We start from the raw sequence: 24391 nt of genomic DNA, 5'->3' as shown, positions 1-24391 counted from the left end.
GGCTAACTGTATCATTGTGAATGAACTTGACATGCATTACAAATGACAAATGTCAAGTTCAAAATGTTTGCTGCACACTGAAACGTGAAATAGAATCTGATAGGCGAGCCTATAGATCTAGAAACCTAGGCTAAGCTTTGTTTGTTTGGGTTTGTTTCTTGTCATATTCCAGTGTCATCCACTGTAGATCCAATATCATATCTTCTAAAAATTATAAAGGCTCAGAAATCTGGTATAATGACAGGATATTAATTCAGCACCACCTTGGAAACAAACTAAATCATGGCATTCAGATTAAGCATAAATATTTTTCTTAGAATTGAAAATAAAAGGAAAATTTAAGAATAGGCCTTAATCATTATGATCAAGCTGGAACTTGTGAGTCAAAAATGACTGTAAAGTTACTTTCATGTGCCACAATCTGCACTCATTTGGGCTAATGTTAATAATGTTCATAGATCTCAGATATTTCTGTACCAATGTTATGGTGATACTCTGAACGAAGGTTTGTTTCAGCAAAACAATATGAATAGCACACTGAGATTATTCTGTCCACTCATATCAACCAGATCACATTACACGGGGACACTTCACTAAGGTTTGACAACATAACATTCAGCTCATTTTGAAAGTATCTGAGAGCAAGAGAACTGTGGCACATTTTTTAAAAATTGTGTCTGTTAAAAAAACATCAGTTAATTATTAACCTGTGAAGATCTGGGTTAGAATAGATCTTCAGCAACTGTAAAAGACAACTATGCTTGTCATAAGAGGAGACTGACTAACAGGATCGGGAGGTCAGGTTCATTGACTTGGTTGATGCATGTCATCGGATCCCAGTTGCAGGGGTCGATTTAACTGCTGGTCTGTTGGCCCGTGGCCAGTTAAAATTATGAAAGGCTTGCTGAAACAAAGTAGTTGGCCCGTCTGGCTGGCAATATTTCACTGTTTCTCTGTTTATCTTTAATATTTTTGATTGGACACGGCTTGTGTATCACATAATTTTGATGAGAAAATATTTAGGGGGGATGATTGGCTCAAAGATCATCTCAGTAGAATGACACAACCGGCAGCCATTTTGTAATGTTCTGTACAAGAACATATTTATTTGCTCCTAAAATTGCCACAAAATGAAGCAGTTGGAAGCCATGATTTAATCTCAGGCTGCAGAAAATGACATTTTAAGGGTGAGGAGTTCTTAAATTTTCAGGGACCAGGAAACTCAGTCATTGCCTGTAACATTTAGTTCTGGGCTAGTTAGTTTGGAGAAGGGCCAGTAACTTTTGAAAGGAGCAAGACCAGCTGGCTATACATGAATTTGTTGTTAAATCTACCTCTGCAATTGTTTGGTCAAGACTTGATTATTTACAGACTCCATCATATAGCTGGAATATTGGTGAGTGCGGCAAACAAACAAAGTTAATTATTAAATGTTCATCCAAAGTTTCGAAATATGTAAGAAGGTGAAATTTAAAAAAATTTGGTGACACTGTATATGTGGTGTAGTTTATCAAGTGAACAAACCAGGCAACACATGGTGATTTTCTTTGTATGTGAGTGAATGAGTGAGTATGGGTTTGCACCGCTTTTAACAATTTTCCAGAAATATCATGGCAGGGGACAGGAGAAATGGCCTTCACACATTATAAAACCACTAAGCTACCCCACCACCCATGTCTGTAGGTACAAATGTGATTTCATGTGTGATGCCAGCAGGCAAGGCAAGATTGAAAATCTAATAATTAATTATGGCCTTTCGATTAGATTATGTATATTGAATGATTTGTTCATCAGTTTGTTTGTTTATTTGTTTGTTTATTAATCTTACTTGCATTTCTATTCAGACACCACATAGACCTACTGCTGATCAGAATGTTTCAAAATGTTGTGTCAACAAGAGAGTTATTGTCAGACAGTTTCAGGTAATATCCAAGACAAGATTTTTCATTTTGTGATTTCAAGTTTATGGAATATATAGGCAATTGTAGACATAAACAAAATCAACAAAGCTTGAAGATTATCAAATTAGGCCTCATACTATACTGAACCGCAAAAGAAACATTGGATGAAAAGTTGTCATTTAAATATCTGGGTAATTTTGTCAAAGTTTCTAAAATTTGACATTACCTTGTCCGAAACAATGAAATTTGATGATAAACAAACAAAGCAGATGACAATAAAACCGATCGGGCAACTGCCATGGTAACACGCTGCTCGTGAGTTCTGTGCAAATTGAAATTTACATGTATTACCCCATTTATTCCCCTATTAAAATCCATCCAGATCGGATAACATTTATTTGTTATTGAATTGCTACCAAATGCCAAGATTGACAAGAAATCAGCGACACCAAGCCCTTGGACGATTGCAAGCTGGACAAATCCCCCGGCAAGTAGCCAGTGCATTTCAAGTCCACGTAAGGACCATATACAGGCTCCAGCAACGGTACCAGACCACCAGCACTACAGATTACTGACCACATGGAAGACCAAGGGTCACCACCCGACGTCAGGATCGTCAGATTGTGCGACAGCATCTTCAAAATCGCTTTGTTACTGCTGCGGAAATTGCTTGACAGACCACATGGACACACCAGCAACACATTAGTGAGGACATCATGTGTTGACGATTGACGAGCAGACACCTCCACTGTCACAGGCCACACCGAGGACCCATTCTGACACCACGTCTTCGCCGGGACCATCTTCAGTGGGCAACATAGCAACAGCATTGGCACCACCAGCAGTGGAGAAGAGTCCTCTTCTCAGACGAGAGCCGTTACTGTATCTCAACAGCAGATGGCAGAGAGTCTGGCGACGCTGTGGGGAATGTTATTCGGATGCTTGTGTTGTTGAGAGAGACTCGTGGGGTGGTCCAAGCATCATGGTGTGGGGTGGAATTGGTCTTGCACAGAGGGTCGACTAGTGTTGTGTTTCACTTTAAGAACATTTGACACTTTAATTTCAACCTTGATGATCAGTTTTGCCAAGTTTCATCTTTTTATTATGTCTCAAAGTATGTTTACAGTGTTTGGACAAATAAGGCTTCTCATAGAACTATCCATGGTGATGTTTCTTTTGCAGTTCAGTATATTAAAGAAATGTCATCATGCAAAAACGCTGAGTTTAGAGCCATCAACCACAAGCAATTAAATAATTGAACTGTTTGCAATCTATTGAAAGCTCCAGGATTAAAAAGTCATCGCACAGTGAATCACTCCAAGATGCAGTGGGCACAGCGGCAGGCAATTGTGTTATTGGCATCCTCTATTTCAGTAAACCTACACTAACCCCTGGTTCCATGCAAATAGTTCAATGACCCACCCTTGAATTCACTGACATATTACTGACCAATCAAACGTTGACATAAGGGAAAGGAATATGGTATTAGGAAGGTTACTTGTATTATCAAGAAACCATAGCAACTGCCAGTTTTAATGGCCATGAAGACATCCTTTCCATCAAAAGACTTTTGAGGGCTTTCTTTTGAGTGTCAGTCAGTTTTTCAATGTTGAATTTCTCGCAAACTCGATCATAATCAATCAGACTGGCCATCCCAACATTGAGGTTTTGTAACTCACATTCTGATTGGTACGTTAGACCTAGCAGCCTACCCATAAACTGGCACATGGAAATCAAGGGAAGGTAATTTGAGATTGCAAGAAACATGGAAATGGATCCAGGGGTTAGTGTATGTTTACCGAAATGCTAGCCCTGGGGATAAAGAGGATGCGCAGCATGTTCAGTGACAAATGAAGGTTTCATCTCGGCTTTGTGATATTTGCAGATTGTCATTTTTGCTACCAGCAGTGTACCATAGCACAACCTGGCCTTTATGGTGACGTGGGCTGGGATCACCCCTCCAGCAATAGGACAGACTTCATTTGTGTTTGACTCACAGGTGTTCATTATGGTGATGAGGTTTTGATGCCAGTCTTGCTACCCTTTGCATGTAGGACTGATCATCAGTTTGAATTCCAACATGATAATGCCCACCTGCCCACACAAAGCTTGTGTGTCATTGAATATTTTTTCTGAATAAGAACATCTGAGTACTGCCTTGATTAGTTAAAGATCCTTTTCTCAACCCAATTGAACATCTGTGGGCTGAACATGGGTGTTGTGTGCACCAATTTCCTGGGCCATGTTCCACAAAGCGATCCTATGTACAAAGACTTACATTGACCTACGACAGTCGCTTTGTGGAACGGAAGCCTGGGGCCACAAAACAACCTTAGGCCTAAGGTGATCCTAAGTTCTGACATTTCAACTTTTAGCTTTATTCACAAAGGGAAAGCAAATGGCTTTCCTGTTTCCATATGCCCTAACCTTGATCATCCCACACAGCGTTCTCAACCCCTCCGAGGCAACTCACAGAAAGTGGGGAAGGACATTTGTCCTAATTTTGTGTTTGAAATTCAACTGTCTCTTGTGTTCTTAATTTTAACTGTAACTGCTCTTTGTTGTGCAGACTTGCTTCCCTTGGGCACGCCAAAAACCTATAGTCTTCGGTTCAAATCCAGGTTCACCCTGATTATGTATTCAGATCTGTCAGCACCATACCTGTGCTCTTGGGTTTTACCCAAGTGATAAAACCAGCATCACTTCAGGCTCTCCTCCCACAACAGCATTAGAAACTAACAGTTTTCCACTGGTCCTTATGATGTTAACATAGCAAAACCCTTAAAATTTTCTTTTCATCATTATATCATTGTTGCCATGTAAGCTTCTGTAACTGTGGTTACCATCTTTCCGAGACAAGAGAATTAACTGACCAGTTAAAAGACCAGTTTCCACCCTTGCCAAACTAGGCTGGTATTATGGAGTTACATTTTGGCTGCACTAACGAGTCTGTGCATAGTCCAATTAAAATCGCGCGCCGAAATCAAAATCCAGTTTGTAAACTGTCGTGCAGATTTTGATCGATTGCAGGATTAGCAAAGCATGTGCACTGCCAACTTGTTGTCAGCAGATATTTGCCAAATCATTTCATGTTTTTAATCAAGGTGCTCACGTGATTTGATGCATTTTGCAATGTGAGACCTGTTTTATCACAGTATAGATCTTGATTATCAATCCAATCTTCCTGACTGGGCGCCACTATTTTGTGTGAAGCAAATGCAAGTGATACGAGCGGTGGAATCTGATTGGTCCATAGGAGAGGCTTAGAAGGGACATAACTGGTAATAGCCACTGGTGGCGCTACAATCAAGTCCAGTAATTCCAGCCTAGTTCGGCAAGGGTGAAACTGGACTTCTAAAGTCAGTTAACTTTCTTGCCTCGGGAAGATGTGTGGTTACAGGTACCTTGGTTAATGTTTCAGCAGTGAACGACAGGATACCTGTGAACTGTCATATGGGTCGCAGCAGTATTCTCAACTTCCATATTCTCAACAAGAGTTCTCACAAGTCAGCACACAGGATATGTTTACTCAACAGTTATCCAGTGGCTCACAGAATGAGGTATTTATTTTTGTTATATAGTCCACTGGGTAGACTGTAGCCTACACTGTTAGACTGCCTTATACATTATATTTCTGTTTGAAATATGTGTATTTTTAATGAATAATCTAATAAATAATCTGTCTGTCTGTCAGCACAGTATCTATTTTTGACTGAGCTCGAATCATTTCCTTTTGGTCTATACCGATCTCTTATGATTGGACATTATGTCAATACAATGGGCTCGGCACGTTATCATAGGGAGAACAAGGAATGTGTCAAATATTCATAATGAGAATTATAATGCAGATATTTAATAATTTTATGTTAGCTCACCTGCATTGAAAATGCACCAGTGGCAAAAAGCGAAATTGACACGAAACCAAATGATATTTTTGCACAATTCATACAATCACTCGGATAACTTAGCTAAAAGTTAGTTTTGCTAAATTGTATTGCAAAGTGCACAATTCTGTTGAACAGTAAATGAAACACAAGTCAAAAGACAAAGTCAGGATCAGGTAGGAACAGTTCTGCATGCAATGCATGCCACAAAACAATCAGTCTCTGGATAACGTCCTGTGGTATCCTACACCACTCACGTTGCTGGGCATGGTTCAGCTCTCCAACATTGCCGATTTGAGTTTGACTTGCAATGCACTGTCCCAGGTAATTCCACAAGTGTTCGATGGTTGATGCAGGCGATGACATAACAGGTATGAAGTCCATAGAAGCACCTGCTGTGTGCTCTGGATTTGTCCTGTTGGTATGTATGCATATCTTGATGTTGCCAGAAACAGAGGACAACATACTGTCTCAGAAATCTGGACTTATTAGAGAAGAGAACTCCATGCCAGCATCGACATAACCAATGTCTGTGCCTTAGCAACCATTATTTGACAGGCAGTATGGTTCCTTTTGGTCATAATCAGGCCTACATAAGGACATGGGGCATGTAATACAATGCTACTAAGTCAAAGGCATACAGCATAGGTGCTTTTAATTTCTTGTTGACCCAAGATTGTAGCTGCTGTTCTTGAGCCTTCCCTGGCTGTGGTAACAGTAAACACGTTGCCCTGGACATAACAGTCTCTGGTACGTCACTGGCACAGTCTTGTATTCACACTGTGGGGACATTCAAACATTGCTGAGTTTACAGTGATAATTCAGGTTGCCTTTGAATATAACTTTATACCCCATATCTGTATGAAGAACTAATGACACCTTGCTGTATTCATGCTTTACTCGAGAAATAAGATGTTTTTGAGATTGGTTCTTTTCCTGCATTTTGGTGACAACAACCAATGAAAACACTATGAAAGATTTATATGTACCTGGTAGTTTTGTTGACAGATACAATTGCTAACAGACAAACAATGTACACGCCCATTGTAGAGCTCTGTTTGTGAGAAAGTAAAACTATAAAACCATTTTGGAGTGTTTTGAACTCTAAACCATGTTTTCTATCTTCTTTTACAAATTTTGTGATATTGTCATTAACTCATGTTTTTGTATTTTTTATTTGTAGCAGTATATATTGCAAATATTCCAGAAATATTAAGGTGAGCTTCAGATCCTTGTGGCAGTAAATAAAAAGATTACAGGTGGTCCTTAGGTGATCTTAGGTCCTTGAGTTTTGTTTCCACTACAGTATTTCAAGCTTGGAATTCCAAGTTGTGACATGGACTCAGTCTATTCAGCAACATGTAGATATGCCACAGCATTTCTTCTCCCGTTTGACACAGACCTTAAAAGATATGTACACCCAAAAATGGCATGGTTCATTGTCCAGTTCTAGAAAAGCAAATTACTACACTACATTAAAAAAAAAAGATCTGTTGTTTAGTTTAGATCTGCCTTAAGGTAAAAGTGGTAATTCACAAGGAAATGTCACAAGTTATTTTTGTATTGTACTATTCTCAGATAAGGGGACTATTTAATTTCGAACATGACATCATCACTGTTACATAACAGAAAAACTGTTCACATAAGAAGAAACATATCATTCTGCACAAGGACACAAAGAATGCATATGTAACTTATTTATGCTTGCAGATGATGCATAGTACCAGACAAACAGACTGACATTTAATTCGTATTTTTGGGCCATGAGGCCAATAGTACAGTGACAGTTTAACAAGAAGTATGTACAGGGTGCCTTTTAAGATCAGTTATGTGCAATTCTATACAGTTGTAGACAATTTTCATTTATCTTTTGTATTTCTTTTTATCTTCCGCATACAAAGGACATTAAAATAAAAATGAAATTAATCTTCCTTGTAAGTTCAAACAATTCTTTCCTGCAAGTTCAAATATTTCTTTCTGTATTGAACTATTGCCAGACAAGTAGACTGTTTAATTTCGAACACGACATCCTTACTGTAACATTACTGAAAGACAGTTTTACAAGAGAAGGAAAATCTCATTCTAGGATACACAAAGCAAGAATTTGTAACTTTTTGCTTGCAGATGATGCATGGTACCCACAGCAGGAAACCCACTCTGTATGATAAGTGGAAAAACAAAGCCACTTCTGCATTCAAGCAGGTGCCTGCAAGCAAACAAAATACCAGCACTAGCACTGTGACAAGCAGACCTTTGCAGACCAAATCTAATTTTGGTATTCAGCAGCTACAGATAAACAAAACAAGGGCCAAGGAGAGAGATGAAAGGTACTTGATGTGTTGTGAACATTTTTCAGCCATTCGTAAGTTCATCTAAACTCATATGAAATGTTAATATCAAATATGCGCATAGTCAGAAAGAAATGCATATATAAGTGACTTGTAGTGTAACTATAGAGTCATAGTGAATTATTGTCATTCAACAATATATCATGATTAAGCAAGATTCTGGGTAGTCCTGTGGGTACCCAAATTAACCAAGTTAGCTGTTTTCTGGATCCATGTATTTTATCAATACTTAAGACAGTAGACCAAAACAGTAAAGCAAAAACTTTAAATATACTTGCCTTGGTAACAGCGATACACTGTAGTTGAAGATGTTTTACAAAAACATTTTTTGCGTTTCCATAGCAACAACTTTGATTTTGAAAACAGCAGGTGTGCTCGATTCTGAAACAGTTCTTGAAAACTATACAATTTGCCTTCACCAAACTTGGTACATTGAGTTGAACTGGTGACTTTTGATAGCTTGGGATATATTTGTCAAGATTCCAAGGGGGAAGTGCTTGTTTCCGGATCAAATCTTGAAAAAGGTGCAATATTTATTCACCAAACTGGCACATGGTGGTGGACTTGTGCCTTTTGATAGTTTAGGATTTAGAAAGAATATATATATAAGTTGGCATTACAACAACAAATTTGACTTTGACTGTAAATCAGGGCCATGTGGTGAACTGGGCCTTTTGATACTTTGGGATTTTGTTTAAATTTATTTTTCGAGTTTCTATGGCAACAATTTTGACTTCACCTGAAAATGGGGGTAGTGCTAGTTTCTGGAGCAGATCTTGAAAAACATACAATATTTCTTCAGCAAACTTGGCACATAGATAGGTCTAGTGGTGAACTGGTGCCTTTTGATAGTTTGGGAAGTTTCATACATACATTGCTATTGCAGGGGATATCAATGACTTTGTCCTCTTGTTGTCTTTACATGGTTATTTACATTAGATGAAGGTCCAAAGCATCATCATGACTGTAAAAACTCAAGGCATCATAACAAATTATCAGCGTTAGAAACTAGTCCTATAGTCCTTGCCAAACTGTCCAACAGCTAAGGTATCATAAGGACTTGTAGAAATATGCCCTTTTTAAGGGTTTTATGTTATCATTATAAGGACTAGTGGACTAAAACTGTTAGTTTCTTTACGTGAATGAAAATGAGTATTTTAATTCAAGGTCAGGTTATTTTTGCATCATTATAGGCACAAAAAGATTATTTACAACATATGAATGCAAGAACAATCAAACTTATGAGTTTATGTTGATGTTTTTATTGTTTACCAACATTTGCTCTTTCTATGCCAAGTGGTCTATTTTGCCCCCATTGGGTTTTTTTTCAAAACAATTTCATAGAAAACATTAAGACTCAACACTAATGATTTTTATGAAATTAAAGTCTTCTAACAATTCACATGCACACTTGCAGGGACTTTCTACAACAAGTGGTGAATACTGTTCAAGATAGCTCCAAAGAGGTTTGACAAGCTGTTCTGAAATATGTCTAAGCTTTTGTTAATGAGAAACACTGGAGTTTCTGCTTTAATGTTAATGTGCTGTTTATCTCAGCATGTTGAGAGTTAATACATTTATCAGTGTTCTAAATTTTGCATGAAAGTCAAGCCAAGGGGTTCTTGTCATAGCCCTAATATTGAAAGATTTAGGGGGTCCGTAAATTCAAATGGTTTGTTCTCATTGATTTCACGACAAATCCTGCTAGCAAAGTGAGGTCACCCCATAAAAAAACAGCAGCAAAACCATGGGATGCCACTTATTTTCTAACGCTGTTAATAAATTGTGGACTTAATGGATTATATATGGCAAACCTGTGATAAAACGTTTCCATCCTGAAAGAGGGCAGAATTATTATGCTATTCCAAGGAAAAATATGTATATGTAAGCAGTTCCAAATTTTTTTGAAATTGCAAGATGTCATCAGATGTATATACATTTGCAGGTAAGACTGACTTTATGTGCTGTACGAGAAAAATTGGAACACACTGCAGATCAATCTGAACAGAATCTACAACAAATCATAACGTCATGTGAGTATTGCACCTCCTTCTATCAATGAACAGTAGGGAAAGGAATTACTCCCACTACCATCAAAAGGTTTTTGTTGCATTGAAGTATGCAACACAATGAAGCATTTATTTTGCTTGGTAGTTTTGTTAACAGATACAATTGCTAAACCACCAAAAAATCCACACCAGTTGTAGAGCTTTGGTGGTGAGATAGTAACATATTTCAGAAATATTAAATCTATGATGTTGAAATTCCTAAGAATTTTCAGGCTGTGACTCATGAAAACATTATGCTAAGTGAGTCTGCTATTCATGTCTTCCTTCATGTTTGAATCTCACTGTTCTCTAGTATGTAATCTGTGTAGTGTATTGGATTGTGTGGTCATTGTGAATGGCTGAAACAGTTTCATAATACACTTATTGATGACAAATAAAATTACTATGTGTTCTGTTTATAGTCTTAGATGACCTGTGCAAACACCAAGATAAGATTCTTAATGCTATTCAGGAGAAAGACAGTAATTCATGCAGGATGCATGATTTGGAAAGAGATCTAGCCATGGTAAAAGTTGTATCTCTATCTAATTCTCTGTTGTTAATCTATTTTGAATAGTGGATTTAAAGTTGTGGTAGCTAGTACCTGATCCATTTCAGATTGAACAAAATATATAACAAAATACATGTAGTTGAATACTTCGAATTGATAAAGAATACTGAAGGAGAAAGATCTATGGTAGTTACCATAATGGACCTTGATAATAGAATATCTGCTGCCTCCAGAGTAGCAGATGTATTACAGATATTAGCCAGAATCTTTCAACACTAATTTTACAAAAATACAATGTTATGATAATGCAATCAATGTATCTTTCATATCACTAGATAACAAGGAACCATTAATTTATGATTCAAACCTATTCATGATTTGTCTACAGAGAGATGCCAAGATTCAATCTTTGGAGAAGATTATTGATGACCAGGAGAAAGATAAGCCAAATAAGATTGTGTGTGCCCTGCAAAAAGAATTACTACCTCCCCATCAGAAAGTGGATGAGAAACTGTCAGAGCTGTTGGAGACTACACGTGACAACCATGAGCAGTACACTCAACAGATTCATGAGCAGAAACAACAGCTAGAGCAACAGCAGAAACTCTACTCCGACCTCAAGAAGGCTCATCAGACTCAGGTCAAAGACACAGAAAAAAGGTGTAGTCCCTTATGATATTCTGCATTTATAGTAAACATTATTGCAAGCTTATAGAGTTGAGGTGAAATTGGTTTGAGTGAGTGGGTAGGTTTAATGTTGCGGTTGGTTTAATGTTGCTTTGAACAGTATTTCAAATGGGTTTAATGTCACATTCAATATTAATGCATTGACACAGCAACAGGCATACACGTGTGTGTGGCTGCGTATAGTCAGTCTTTTGTTTTATCCTTTATGCCAAGCACCGGACAGGGTAACTACAAGTCCATCTTTCAACATCTTTTAGATGACGCGGTCAGGGGATCTAACCACTAGAACACATCATATGTGGATGAATGTAAAGAATCATAATTAGTCCTTGATTTGTTTAAAAAATGTGCAGTTGTAGAAGATACAAAAACTTCTTTTTTTCTAGAGACTGCAACGGATATCAAAAGAAAAAGACTTTTGTTGATATTCCCTGCCATAAGGGGGCTCAATATTCCTCAAGGAATGATATTACAATTTGTGCTGTTACATATTGAAAACAAAAAACATTTTGAATTTTTACTGAAATAATATAGATAGTCTTTTGACTTGAATATGGTTATGAAATAGAAACTTTTCTAGAAAATGGATGAAACTGAAACAGTATATGCACGATGTTTCAGATTGATGACAGAAGTTTCCAACTTACGCAAAGACATCAGGAAAAAGGAGAGTAGTTGTCTGCAAGATATCTTGGAACAGCTGAAGATGGCACAAGAGCAACAGAATGAAGAGCTAGAAAGTCACATCTCCAGGCTTATCGATAGGCCAACAGAAGTCTCATATCATTCCCGAGATCAAGGACTGCAAAGGAAAGAGATACAGGCTCTTTTCAAAAAGCACTGGGAATCAGTGGAGAGATTTGTTGAAACTCAGTTTAACAAGCAGTTGAAAGTACAAGAGCAGCAGCTTGAGAGTGCAGTGCAAGACATTAAAGATGCAGAGTGTAAGCATGATCAGTTCAGTAGCTTCTTGTCCCTACCCCAGTTTGAGGATAAGATGGGTCAATACCATGAAGATTTTAAGAAGCAGGTGGAATGTTTGCATGAGAACCATGTAAAGGAGTTACAACAACTGAGGACTGCAGAACAGGTAAAACAGCGAGAACAAAAGAATAAAGAGTTGAACGTACAAACAGATGTTGGGAGAAGGTTCAGATGGGACAAAGGACCAAACACAAACAAGTATGATGGTCTGGATAGAAAGAGTACAAATGAGGCCTGTCGCTTTCCTAAATCCACTGTTGTGTTTGGAAGATGTGAAGCAAATGGATCATTACCAGTACGTGAATCAGCAATTGTATCCCCTCTAACAGCAAACTACAAGAAGCTAAATTCCAGATCTTTCTTTTCAAAATCAACATTCTCCCCAGTTGCCACTGTTCAACCTCTAAGAAATGAAACTCAACTTATTTCAAACCTATTACATGCTGAAAATCAACAGACAGAGGCAATAGTAACTGAAACTGTCACACATATTGAAAAAAAGAAGACAAATAAAAGGAAGAAGAAGAGGTCCAAATTTGCAAAAGCTGAGAAATCCAAACCTCTGACATCTGAACTTGCACCATCTTCTGAACCTGTTCAAGGCAGAGTACTGAGGCAGAGGAATTTAGTGATTAATCAACAAGCTAATAAAAGCATGCCAAAAACACTTGCATGCAGAGGAAAAGTTTCAGAGACAACACCAGGACTAACCTCAACATCAAAAGCAATTTCATTAAACGACACGACCTTGACATCAAATAGGCCTACAGCACCATCTGTAAATTCTCCAAACAAGAATGTATCAGTGTATGAATTTAGAGATGAAGACATTGGAGACAGAACTAGAGCTACCAAGAAACCTTTCGTTGGCAGTAGGACACAAAGTTATCGGTTCACCTCTCACAAAAATGAACTGATGACCATGGACACAAGGTTTGATATATTTTAATAACCTCATACCTAAGTTATAAGGATAGTGAGGGTACTCTGACTTTGCTTTATTGAAAAAGAAACTTTATGAGTACAGACTAACAATGTGAAGTTTTGCTGAAGATTTTGTTAGCAATTGTTAATGAAAGTCATTCAATGAAGGCAATATATATTTTTTTATTTTTAGCCAAACTGTCACATTTCCAAGGCCTCTGACATCACCTTGCATAGATGTGAGTATTGTGATCAGTGCAAAGTGCTAACAACTGAGGAAGTCACTGTTTTTAAAAATCCTGTACCGTTTACTTGTTTTACTGAAACCAGTTTGTATCAGATTAACTGTTTTTTATTACATTAAATCATAAAGACATCTACAACTGTACAAACAGAACAATTAGCTCCATAATACTTTCTGACTGACAAACATGTCATAATTTCCTGTTTTGCATGAACTTTGAATCAGATTGACGCAAATGCAAGATACGTGAGAGCTTGTCATTCAGATTCCAGGTTAGGAGACATGTATGATAACTAGTCCAACTAAAATATTACAGTACTAGTCACAGGATAACAGTCTGCAAATTTGATTGTAACATCATCAGTACTCCAGGCCTTTGAAAGCTTGTCTATGCCAACTCAACAGCTGTTGTGTGGACTATTTCTATTCAGTTCTAGTTTTGTGGCATATTTTGATTTTTTATCTGGCTGTGACCTTTGACTGTCACATAGCCCTGACTTCCTAGTGTTAGTGCATTTTTAACACCTCCTCTGAAACTACAAGGCCTATGAAATTGAGACTTTGTATGAATGAATATAGCTATGGTGTCTCTTAAAGTTGCAAACAGGATTTTGATCTGATGTGAAACATGCCCACCACAGCCATTATTAAGAAACTCAATAATGGCTATGAATCGGCCATCCATCTATAAGAAGTATTGAAATTAAGTACTGACATAGTTAGAAGTGGGACCCTACTGAAAGTCAAGTGAGCTTTTATCATGACCTGCTTGTCTGTCATCCGGCACTGGCGTCATCTGTAGACTAGTGTTAGGACTACTAGCTAAAGCTGCTGATTGCAAGTATAGTAAGTAGTGAGGCTCAACACATGTCCCATTTTTGCGTAATATTTTAAGTTTTGACCTTGTTTCAACCTTTTCATTTTGATCTTGCTCCTAAATTCTCTAAAAATGCGCTCTAGGCTCTGTAAACTTCCAATTAGAAACCCATGGAAAAATGAAACTGATACTTCATATGCTTGTTCCAAGCAATGATGACACCTGAAATTGTTCAACATTTTTTTCAACATGACTGCCACATAAAACCCTTGTCCAATTCTGTTAAAATTCAGGAAGAACTAGTGCCTTTTCCTTGTGAAGTATCACTGTTTCCATTTGGTATCTGGCAACTCTGTAGAAGATCACTTTTGTGGACTTGTGAAAATGCTAACTATATTACATCATAGCCAGTTTTCTAGTAATTAGTTAACATCACACACAAAAAATCAGCACACGCAACATCACTTCTTTCCTAAATCTACATCGACTAGATGCAGATATTGTTGGAAGGTGGGAGGGACTACTTCCTGACGTAATAGAGGTAGTATTCTTAGAATTTTACACAATGATATTAAACAGTGGTTTGATCATTCCTTTGAATGCCTCACCTCTATTACATTATAGCCAGAACTCACCAGAGGGTAAGGTGGGAAAATGCACCATACCCTGATTATCGGGGCCTGATACTTGCACTGTAAATACCAGTATGTTGGCTTTCTTATGACACCACTTCCAGACTGTGAATTCATTTCTGGGTCTTGTGACATCACTTCCGGATGTGTCAACGTTGATTCCATTTCTAATAAATTTTCTATAGGTGATATTGACATCACTTCCTTCTATGATGTTACTTCCGGTTGCATTGACGTCACATCCGGTGTTGTTGACAACTTCTTATGCAGGGCAGGGATGGAGTATTGCCGGTGTCCTTGCGGACCTCTCGCCATAGACTGAATGTTGGCAATGAATTCCTGGTCATGATTACAAGGTGATTCTTCACAAATCCGCAATCTGGTGTGTGAGTGAGGAAAGATAAGTCAGTTGCATGTAGCTGTGACACTGTAGCCTGTAGTAGAGTCTCTTTATGCATAAACTTGTAAGGTGTGTCCATTAATGCTGACAGCTTGATTGACAAGTTCCGCTTTGAGTATGTATGTGTCATTTTGATATTCTCCATTTGAAATGAGTCGATTCAGGATGGGATGGGTGCCCATCATTTTGATTGGCCAATGCTCATGGAGCTGATGAAAATTCTGCTCCTGTCAGAGATGGGGAAGAAATCTCGCCACAATGGGGATAGTTACATCCATGTGTGGCACTCCCCATCTGTGGGTCTGTTACTGGGAGCTTGTTGTCGAGACACATCACAAAGAAGTTGAGATGTGGAGTTGTGGTTATCCACTTGAAGACTTTGTGATATAGATACCACTCCGTCGATTTAACATTGTTCTTTCAGGACAAACAATCCATCGATTCTTTGAGTTTGCCAGGTATGTGGCGGCCTTCTAATCTGAAATCGATCAACTCTGGGGAGCCCAATAAATGTAAACTCTCTTTCAGCAAACATTTTTATTTCTTTTCCGCTTATTGTAGGAGGTGATACTACCGTGGTGTTGTCCATAGCATCCAGTACCGACGTGTCTGTCCATGCGTTGAATTAGTGGTAAATGACCAACATTTCCAGATAGTTGATGTGAAGATGCCTGTTGTGATCACCTGTTATCCATCCATGTGAGTCCCCAATCCCGCTCAGGACGCGTCCTTGTAGAGGACGAGATTGGCATGGCTGATTTAGTACTGCAACACAGTTGACACTCTCCATCTCCTTGAATAATGTCATAGAGACACTCATTGTGGTAGAAGGCATCTTGACTAGACTGAAGAAGTCATCGTCAATAGCTGGTTATTGAACGGCAACTTGTGAGTAGTAGTATAGGTAATGATGATTCTGGACCACTTCCACTGGAGCCAGATTTATATACCTATACCATCACTACAGGGGGAATTTTTTATGTGTAAATGATGATGCGATTTAACGATTGTCATGAGATTAAACTAAATTGTAATGAAAAATATTCTCTATTATTTTTATTCATACGTATACCATTATTTTTAACGAAGTGATATTCAACATTTTTACTAAGTTCTTCGTTCATTTTACTAGGAGACCAGACTATATACTCTTCTTGGTAATTGGAAAGAAACAATTGATGACCGTATTTGGTTGGTTTGATATCACTGATATAATATACTAGCCACATTAAGAAACTGTGCATGGAGAAAATATAGATATAAGGGCACACCGTCCATATATGAAATATAGGTTTGAACACAGCAATTATTGGAGACATTCAAACGCTCATGCACGTGCCATGTGATATGACGTCATTGATGGGGGCCTATGGACGTGCAATGTGTTACTGCACGTGCATCCTGTGCAGCTGTACACAGCATGTGCAACTCAAAATTCGCTGTCACTTTGGAAAGCATGATCTGTGGTCATTCAAAAATTCAAAACTTCTCAGGCGCAGACACAAGCATATCACAAGCAAATCATGCCAAGATTGACAGCTGCACAGCGTCATGAAGCCATTGGAATGATCCGAGCGTAATGAGGCAACAACAGGTGGCAACACATTTCCAATGCCATCGTAACACGATATCGGCATTGGTGAGGCGTTATCAGAACACAAATGACGTTGCCGACCACCCACGTTCAGGACGTCCCCGAGTAACGACGCCAAGACAGGACAGATGGATTCGAGTTACACATCTCCGACACAGGTTCCAAAAGGCAGTAACGACGTCCCAGACATTTCCTGGACTGCGCCCTATCCATCCCAACACTGTCAGGAATCGTTTACGTCAGTACGGGATTCGACCACGACGCCCTGCCATACGTCCCATCCTGACACACCGTCATCGAGTCAACCGTCTAAGATGGTGTCGAAATCATGTTCGCCAACCTCCAATATGGAGGAGAAATGTTGTCTTTACAGATCAATCGAGGTTCAACATTTCCCACAGTGACGGGCGCCAACGTGTCTACCGGCGTTTTGGAGAACGTTATGCACGCAACTGTATTGTGGAGAGGAATCGTTTTGGAGGTGGCTCTGTGATGATTTGGGGTGGGATAACAGCACGGCACCGAACCCCTTTGGTGGTTGTTCAGGGCAATCTCACCGGTGTTGGCTACAGAGATCAGATTCTTGGGGCCTGTGGTCATTCCTTTCCTGCAACTTCATGACCCGGGATTGACATTTCAACAAGACAACGCTCGTCCTCAAACGGCTAGCGTCGCAATGGATTTCCTTCACCATAACAATGTCATGTTACTGCCATGGTCTGCAATTTCTCCAGATCTCTCCCCAATAGAGCATGTGTGGGATGACATGGAGCGCCGTCTGCGTCGTCTTCCACATCCTCCAGATAACGTCCGTGACTTGGCACAGAATTTGAGGAGGATATGGCAGGCCATTCCCCAGGCCTTCCATGCCCATTTGGTGGACTCCATGCGTCGCAGATGCACTGCTGTGTTTCACGCACAGGGTAGTCATACCCGTTATAGACTAAGTGACTTTGTCGTATGACCCCCTACTCCATTTTGATCTTCTGACGTCATCGTAACAGATGTTGGTCAGGTCCCGTTGACATTTTCTTATGGTCCGATCATTCAGCTGCTACAGCGTCTGCATCATTTTGTTCTTGCTGTGTTGTATGTCAATCCAGAATATATTTTCTCCGTGCACAGTTTCTTTATGTGGCTAGTATATATACCTTGTGGTAATTCTCTCCATTTGATAATTTTGTCCCTGAGCATAAATTCCAATTATTATATATTTATGTAAGCATTCTTCTAAATGTTGGTTTTGACACGGATTAATTGTTGTCTCCCCTGTTCTATGAACTTTTTTGCCTCGTCTTCGCTACTAATACCACTGGTCTTTGATCGAATCTCCTGCTTCATTGCATTGTATTTGGTGAGTTCTGACAACACTAAACGAAACTCCTCTTCGGATATCTTACAATCAGCCATTGCTGTTGAAATATGATCCTCAATGCTGTTCAACTTTGCTTCGGCGAGTATCAGAATATTATCGTGTTTTAATGCTTTCTTTTGCAACTTACGAGAAATGAATTTTATCGCTATTCCTGCCAGTCCTAAGACTTTGCATGCCAAGTACGATAGGCGCGGCGATTATATTTGATAATAAACCAACACCGGCTACACCGAGTCCAATGCTAGCCGTTACAAGCGAGGTGTCAACTCCGCCGAGAGCATTCACGACTCTGCGATACTTTGTATACAATCCAAGTCTCAATGCCCTCTCCTTCTCTATTCATGTTTTATGTCGCTTATTTGATGTAATCGAAATTCATCAACTTCATCGAGCGCTGGATATAAATCAATATTATTATTATATCATATAATAGTCTTTAATTGGTCTTGCTTAAATGTTTTGAGAGTATACATCAACCTTATCAAAGGTATATTATACGGCATGAATATCTTAGTAAGAGAAATGCTGTCACTTTTAATAATTTGGACCCTGCTCCAATATGAATAGTGTAACATGTGGTAAATTGATATGTAGGTTTTTCTAATGGGTGAGTCTTCCTTTAAGTTGATTTCCAATTCTAGAGAAGCAGCATCCCCAACATCATCATCAGACTTAGAAAATACCTGACAGTTTTCACAAAGGACCGATCTTACTTTCTCCTGTTGCTGCTCATCGAGATGGTCCAGGTCAACAGGTGGATCCCAAGTTTCATCACTTCCTGGTGCTGCAGATTCAGACTGCTGCTGTTTATCTGTGCTGTCTTCCTTCCGCATAAGTGGTATTACTGACTGAACTGGTTGTACCTCTCCAAGGGAAGTTCTCCTGTGAATGACCATATCACTATTTGTGGGATTATTAATAACAATGTTCACATGTCCCCTTGATGTTCTGGGAAGCTTAACTAAGGTCTCACTAAGTTCCAACCCATCTACTATTGGGAACTCAGGGTAGGGTACAAACAAACCTTCCCCTGTCACCTCACTCATTCTAGCTGTGCACTTCAGAATTACAGTACTTTCCTTTGGCACGTGGATGTTCTTTCTACCTGTCTTGATGGAACAAAGTGGTTGGGATTCTGTTTTTAGCAAACGCAAAACCGTTGATGCCCCTGTGGAACTAACACCTGGGATTGTGGATTTCACAACATTAACAGAGTCAGAGTCCTTAACACCTGAAACATACACCTTAATTACATTGTAACCCACTAATAGCTGTGTCACATCATTTGAATCTGTGACGAGAAAAGGTACAGTTAACACATGATCATCTGTAGGCTTAACCTTAAGATCTAATTCAACAAACCCAGAGTATGGAATTGTGCTATTGCTCAGACCTGATACCTGTAAATCAGTATTAATTAAATCTGAAATTGGTTTAACTGGAACGTTCGGGAAATGGTCCATAAGCCAAGAGTCTAGAGCAAGGCTGACTTGTGCACATGTGTCCCACAACACCTTAGTTTGAGACCCGTTGAGGTAAACATCCATCTCGCATACTTCCCCCACAAGAGAAACCATGGTCTTCTTCTGCTTGGGCGATAGATAACATCCCTTCCCCTTCAACCTTTCCATGTCATTCCTTGATGAGGTTGGCACCTGTGAGTCCTGAGTTGAACAACCCGAAGCAACTTTCCTGATTGCCTGACAAATGCTTCTGTGTTGCGCCCAATGTCTCCTTTGGCAAGCAATGGAACAGTATGTAGCAGTATGACAACCAGGACACACGTTTGACTTTTGTTTCACCTGTGTGCACATCATGCATCTTGGGATCTCTTCCTCTAATGGCTCGGTCACTCCAGGTCCCCTTGCTGAAGTGACCTCTGTCCGTTTCCCTGCTTGCTGGTTCTGCAACCGATGGCGATGTGATTAGCACTTCCACACTTCCAGCAATGTTTGCACATCTCTCCCTCTTTACAGTTTGGACACACTCTGAATCTTGGTTTAGCTGAAGTTGGTGATTGTACTTGTGATGGTCGTGACTTGAGCTTCTCTCGTAGAGTAGCAACTTATGCTCTCAACTGCTCAACCTCAGGAATTTTCTTGTCTGCTTCACCAACGGAACCCTCAACTTTGTTGACCTTGCCACTCTGTCCAGTTTTCTTAGTAGTCGTTTTCTGTTTTCGTTCATTCCCATCAATAATCAACTTCCCTAGTCTCTCGATCAGCTCCTCATCAGACACAACACGATTTTCTGTGAAACGGCGCATCTCAGCATCTCATCTGTGAAGCCAGAATTCAGTGACTGTATGAACATATTCTGTACAAGAGTCTCATTCGCATTTGTGTTTTCTTCTTTACTAGCAAACAGGATCTTCTGTTTAAGGTCCAGGGCCCTAAGTAGATAGATTTGGGATTCCTCAGTGGGGCCCTGGGCTAAACGCCCTAACTTGGAGTACAAGTCTGTGACACTACTCTCCTTGTAGTGCGATCTCAGGATTCCCTTCAGTGTATTTAAAGAGATGTCCGCCCTACCATCTAGATAGTGTCGTAGTGAACTGGAAGGCCCAACAACCCGTATAACCCCATCCACCACTTCCCTCTCACTGTACCCCTTCTCCAACCCAGTGGTAATCTGCCGTGCTAGACTGGCGTAACTGATCCCTGTTCCTTTGTCTGAGATTTGTCCCCCAACTACCTTGAAGTCTCTTTTCCAAGCTGCGACTGAGGGTGGTTGTGTTTCATTACTTTCAGATGATGTTACAAAACTGCGGCCAGTTACATCAATAAGTTTCTCAGCTTCCGCTTGAATCCTGTCCCCAACAGCCCTACCATGGTCTTCCTCCTTAACAGCATTTGCGATGAACTTCTCAAGTATGTTAAACAGGTCAGGTGAGGTCAGTTTCTCAGGTTTGCTGATTTGTAGTTGTAGTGTCAGTGCAAGATGACAAAGTTGTTCCTTTGATACTCGATACAGCAGTCCCTTGGCTCTGTATATGGCCTCATCTGCCATGGTTACCAATTATTTCATCCTGCATACAAGACTCAGGAACTCTAGACATGGACAACGTCAAACATGGCTTCCATCCCCTTCTCCAAAGTTGATGGATCTCTTGCAGTCCCGTTTCACCATCAGCGACCTCGGTAACTTTCTACCCCTTGAGTGTCGGACATAGTCATCTCGCATCCCGGATGAGCCCCCAAAATTGTTACACTTGCCGGGAAGCAAGGTGAGATGCAGCCAAGACACCTGTGTGGAAGAATAACACAAAGATAATAGTTGATGGTCACTCGGTGCTTTACTGTCAAAAATGGCGAGTCTCATGAAGGCAAAGATCATTCAACACATGTATCACCCAACGGTTACACAAATAATTGGTTACATGTTGATAACATTGTGTAGTGTGTACTACAATCTATATACTTTCATTGCTTGTTGTGTAGGGGTGTGTTTACTTAATGAAAGTACAAACAACTCTGCACCAAGAGCACATGGCAATTACCGAATGGCAGTATAAAGAACTACAAAGTAACTAAAATTCAATTGGAACAACCACTGTGTATTACAGAACAGGATAATCCAGAAATGACTGGCATATTAATGATCATCAAGACACTGAATATGCATCTTTGTAATGCTTAACTGCTGTTGTTACATACAAGGTAACAATACTGATTCAGTCTTATGCAGTTACTTTAATATAATATATATTCCAATGTCAACTTGATTATTGATTATCTTGTTTGTATAAAAAGTAATATTTAAACAACACTTTCGTGCTTAACAATAAATTTCAAAACTAAAACAATTAACAGATTCTGACAGGAGATGACCCATTTCACACAGGCTGTTATTGTTTATCATGACAATGAGATACTATTTCCAGAAATTCCTTGCAATTATCGCTAGATGCATGAATATTTAAGCTTATTCCTTGGTATACTACTGTCAATTAAATATAATTCCAAATACAGAACAACTTCCTTCCTACACATGCCAAAAACAGTTAAAAGAGATGAAAACACTCGGAGCAATTGTTTACACATGGGCGCAGCCATCTTGAAACTCTCAGGGCCCTTAGCGGAAGGAAGATAACTCATCCTGGCTTAACATGCCGACTAATATAAACCAGTGAACGTGGAACTTGGATTGATTGACTAATTAACTACTAATCATACTCCTGGGAAACATCAAAAATATCTAACATTCATATATAATAATAGTATTTGATGGCTTAGAATATACACAATTTACATCAACTTGACTGGTCACGTTACCCGTGAGGCCGGTGCAGTCTGACCCTGAACTTGCCTAGCTAATTCTAGCGCTTTCACAATTTGTACAAACCTATCACCTACATATATAGAACCTTGGACTTATAATAAATGTTTATGTATGTATATTGATGTGGTAATTACCTGTTGGGAAGAATAACGCAAAGATAATAGTTGATGTTCACTCGGTGCTTTACTGTCAAAAATGGCGAGTCTCATGAAGGCAAAGATGAGAACCCCATAGCTGAAATACCATATAAGGACGTGCTTACATAGAGTTGCTTCCACTTTGACCACAGTTGACACGATAAAGAATGCCAAAGCTGCAGTAACTGAGTGACAAACTATTAGATTTTGTGGGCCCCCCTTTTTAAATACAACATTAAAATAAAGCAATTTACCACATGTTACAATAATACTGCAACGTTGACGTTGGTGTTTCTTTAGCCATTTAATCGATAGACCTGGTAATATTTCGAAGGCATCTTCCGGTGCATCTCCGAACAAGACTTCAATAATAAGCGTAGAAAGATTAGGTATTGCACTCAAGTTCTGTTTAATATCATTGAATTCAGTAACCAAATTTAAACTAACATTTTTTTATGCCGGACGACTATATAACATATGACCTGGGTTTTCTGGCAGGGGGATAACTAACACACTTTTTCGTTTTGATGGGATATAAGCCCCGAGTACGTTCCCACTATTTTTTATCTTAGTTAAATTATGTGCCTTACCATCATCACATACGGTGGGGTAATGACGATATTCAATAGCCACTCGATGTTTGCTTCGACCATAGTCCATTTATTATCATCGCTGAGAGTAAGATTATACGAAGTGTTTTTATGGAGTCTACTAACGTCGACATCGGTTAAATCTCCTAGATTACCTGTGAATGTAACTTCTTTCCGCTTGTATACATTATCTTGTAAGTGTAAAGCGTATAACTTACAATCGGTACCGGGTTTACCGAATCCTTCTGTGTCTCCGAGATCGGAAAGCGCAATTGTATTACATTGTCTGAGCGTTCCAGGGCCTGATGAATCAACCATTATTTATGATATGGAGTGTTACACTCAAGTATCCTATATGTACAGGTTGATGTTTTACATCTAATACAGAAATTTTGAGGTCTGAAATAATACCACGCTTTAATTTTTTATATTGTAATGATGAGAAATATTCCGTTCTACCGCTATTGTATTTTTCATCTTTGACTGGAACAGCTTTAAGTAGAGTTGAAGGACTTTCTAGTTGAATATTATCCGTCGTGCTTATTTGATCAAGATGGATGCACAACTCCTTATAGGGAACTAAATCAGGTAATTTATCTCCCTGTGCTGATGTCATGATTACTGTTATTTCTCCTCTCCATCCAAGTGTAATTCCTAAGTTCATGAAAAGCTTTACACCCTTTTCTCCAGCGTTTAAATTCAGTATCCCATTCGACTCATTTTGTGTGAGACTACCGGTAATTCCATTGGGCTTAAAAATTTCATCATTGAGTGAGCATACACTGTAATACCCATCAGGTATAATAATGTATTTATCAATAACATTGTTTTCATCTTATATAAATATCTCATTATTACCTCTCGCAGCACTTATATTGGTCCACCGCGGGTAATACGTTACATCGCATAGGGCGACTTCAAGTTGTCCATCTGAGTTATCTATAGTATGAAGCATTTCAATAGACTGACCATTTGTTATTCCCGGGAGTGTAACATACATATTAAATATACAATGATACTATATCATAACTTAA

General features: G+C 39.1%; 1 protein-coding gene across 4 annotated transcripts in view; it reads left to right on the top strand.

Annotated features, from left to right (window-relative positions):
- Positions 1-24391, top strand: part of LOC124118535 — a 47702-nt gene that overhangs the window by 318 nt on the left and 22993 nt on the right. For 2 of the 4 annotated variants that reach the window (XM_046480692.2, XM_046480690.2), the window contains exons 2-10: positions 1845-1922; positions 5323-5461; positions 7910-8112; positions 9551-9599; positions 10079-10166; positions 10604-10707; positions 11081-11352; positions 12001-13296; positions 13481-13526. In XM_046480692.2, coding sequence (XP_046336648.2) covers positions 1873-1922; positions 5323-5461; positions 7910-8112; positions 9551-9599; positions 10079-10166; positions 10604-10707; positions 11081-11352; positions 12001-13296; positions 13481-13526 — 2247 coding nt within the window. In that variant the 5' untranslated portion in view covers positions 1845-1872. Of the gene's footprint in view, positions 1-1844; positions 1923-5322; positions 5462-7909; positions 8113-9550; positions 9600-10078; positions 10167-10603; positions 10708-11080; positions 11353-12000; positions 13297-13480; positions 13527-21099; positions 21238-24391 lie in introns of all 4 variants that reach the window. The other 2 variants (XR_006858499.2, XM_046480693.2) reach the window with 2 other exon arrangements.

This window comes from Haliotis rufescens, unplaced genomic scaffold (genome assembly GCF_023055435.1).
Source record: "Haliotis rufescens isolate VD_foot unplaced genomic scaffold, xgHalRufe1.0.p SCAF_22, whole genome shotgun sequence".
Classification (NCBI taxonomy): Eukaryota; Metazoa; Mollusca; class Gastropoda; order Lepetellida; family Haliotidae; genus Haliotis; species Haliotis rufescens.
The sequence above is the reverse complement of the archived record's forward strand: the minus strand, read 5'-3'. Positions and strand labels throughout refer to the sequence as shown.